Below are 2,040 nucleotides of genomic sequence, written 5' to 3'. Positions count from 1 at the left end.
CCCCCCCCCCCCCCCCCCGTCACTTCCTTTAGCGGGAGGGGCCACAGCACAGGGGGAGGGAAGCTTGGCCCAGGGGGGCGGGGAGGGGGCGGGGAGAGAGCCCAGCAAGAGTGGCAGGGCTGGGGGAGCTGGCCTTTTGGGGCTCTGAGCCTGAAGGGAGAGGTCAAAGATTGATGGCAGCCACTGCCAGACCCCAGAAGACCCCTCCTCCAACTCAAGGACAGGGGCTGCAGCAAAGAGGACTCAGGCCAGCTGGCTGCAGGACTGACCGTGGGCTGCAGGTCTTCAGGGTGATCCCAGGAAGCATCTGGGCAGCTCAGGTCTCTTTTTAAAACCAGGGAAGGGAAGCTCTGGGCTTCCCGGGGCGAACTTCTTCCTGAGATGCCTCTGCTGGTCCTTGCTCCGGAACGGACCTGGGGGCCATGCATGTTTGTGTGAATGTCAGGCGAGGGCAGCGGGAGTGGAGGGACCAGCAGCCAGGTGCCCCTGAAAGGTCCCAGACTTTGGATGTCAGATCTGGATTTAACAACCCCCGGTGCTGCTACTTCCTGGATGACTTGGTCTCTCGGTTCTCTTATTGTCAAACGGGGACTCGGGGACCTCCCAGCAGTGCCTGGCACGTGTAGGATCCCTTGCAAGTCTGCTCTTGTTCTGATCTTTGGGAGACCAGCTGACCGCCTACTAGTCTCCTCTGGACATTTGAGAAAATGGCATTTCCAAGAGATTGTCCCATCCCCATATCACTCAGCGAGGAGGTGGCCGAGGCAGAATCTGATCCTGGGAGAGCCTGGCAGGGATCCTTATCCAGATTCATCTTTGGTCCGGGGTCAGGACCCGCATGTCTCTGTGCCCGGGAATCCACACCCGCATCCTCCTAGAGGTTTTCCAGACGCGGCGCCCCCTGGTGGCCACAGCTGGGAAGGAGCCCGTCTCAACCTCTGAGCAGGTTTGCTGAATGGATGGGCTCGGTGCCTGCAAACTTCAGCAATAGCTCCGGCCTCAAAGAGTGAATAAATGAAAGCAGGAAGATCCCACCTTGTTGGGGGCATCAGGGGAGGCTTCTGGGAGGAGGCAACGTTTGTGCTGATACCGAAAGGTAAGTTGGAGTCAACCGGGTAAAGAAAGGCAGGAGGGTATACCTGGTGGGGGAAGCAGCTCAAGCAAAGGCCTGGGGATGGGAAAGGCCTGGGGCAATTGAGGAACTTCAAGGAGGCTGGTGTGGCTGGAGCATGTGGAGTGACGCGGTGTGTGTGGTGGCCAGGATGTCAGGTGCCAGGCCGTGTGGCTTCGAGAGCCTCCGTGAGAAGCTATGTTTTTGTGTTAAAAGGACTGGGGTCGTGTCTATGTTGGCAAAAGTCCCCTTCCACTTGCTAGGGACGACTCGTGAGGGTCTGGATGTGCCCCGGACGAAATGACATAAATCCACGCACATGAGGAAATCTACACAAGACAGAACTTTATTGCTGTAGGGCTTCCTGGCGAGGAGTGTCTGAGCCCCAGGGCAGGGCCTGTAGCACCATGATAGGGGTGGCCTGGATGTTAGGGTCCCCCTGGGGCAGGCAGGCAGGGCAGAAGTTGGGGTGGATCTTGCCCCTGGGCAGGTCAGGGGAGGGTGTCATGGAGGTGGTGCTAATCTCCCTCCCCCATAGCAGACATAGACATCCCCTCCAGCTCAGAGTGGAGGGGTAAGGGCAGTGCTGGGGGGGCAGGCACCAGCAGACCCCCTCTCAATCCCCACTCTTCACAGTACATATTCCAATCAAAGGGGGGGCGGAGGGAGTTTTGGGGACTTCTTAAGGGCACAAGGCGCTGGGGAGAACAGTTGTCCCCTCCCGAGACGTCTTACTATGTGAACTGGGAGAGGGGCTGAAGAGGGGCCCTTGCAGGTAACCAGCCCCTCTCCATCCCCCAGCCAGGGGCCCTGCAGGGGTTCCCAATAAATAACTTCCGACTTCATCTCACCCTTTACTCCCAGCTCCCAGCCCCTCGGGCCCCTTCTGGCCTGCCAGCTGCAGACCAGGGGCGTGGCCCCCCCCCCCC

General features: G+C 59.5%; 1 protein-coding gene across 1 annotated transcript in view; it reads right to left on the bottom strand.

Annotated features, from left to right (window-relative positions):
* LOC103602026 (unconventional myosin-If-like) overlaps positions 1–1,619 on the bottom strand; it is a gene marked incomplete at its 3' end in the record, with an annotated part of 25,612 nt that extends 23,993 nt beyond the window's left edge. Inside the window, 1 exon segment of the mRNA XM_008586426.1 lies at positions 1,465–1,619. Within this exon segment, the coding sequence (XP_008584648.1) occupies positions 1,465–1,619 (155 nt within the window).
* Between the last annotated feature and the right edge of the window lie 421 nt (positions 1,620–2,040).

The sequence above is a fragment of the Galeopterus variegatus genome, unplaced genomic scaffold (assembly GCF_000696425.1).
Source record: "Galeopterus variegatus unplaced genomic scaffold, G_variegatus-3.0.2 Scaffold3980, whole genome shotgun sequence".
NCBI classification, from domain to species: domain Eukaryota; kingdom Metazoa; phylum Chordata; class Mammalia; order Dermoptera; family Cynocephalidae; genus Galeopterus; species Galeopterus variegatus.
This window is presented reverse-complemented; position numbering and strand designations above follow the sequence as displayed.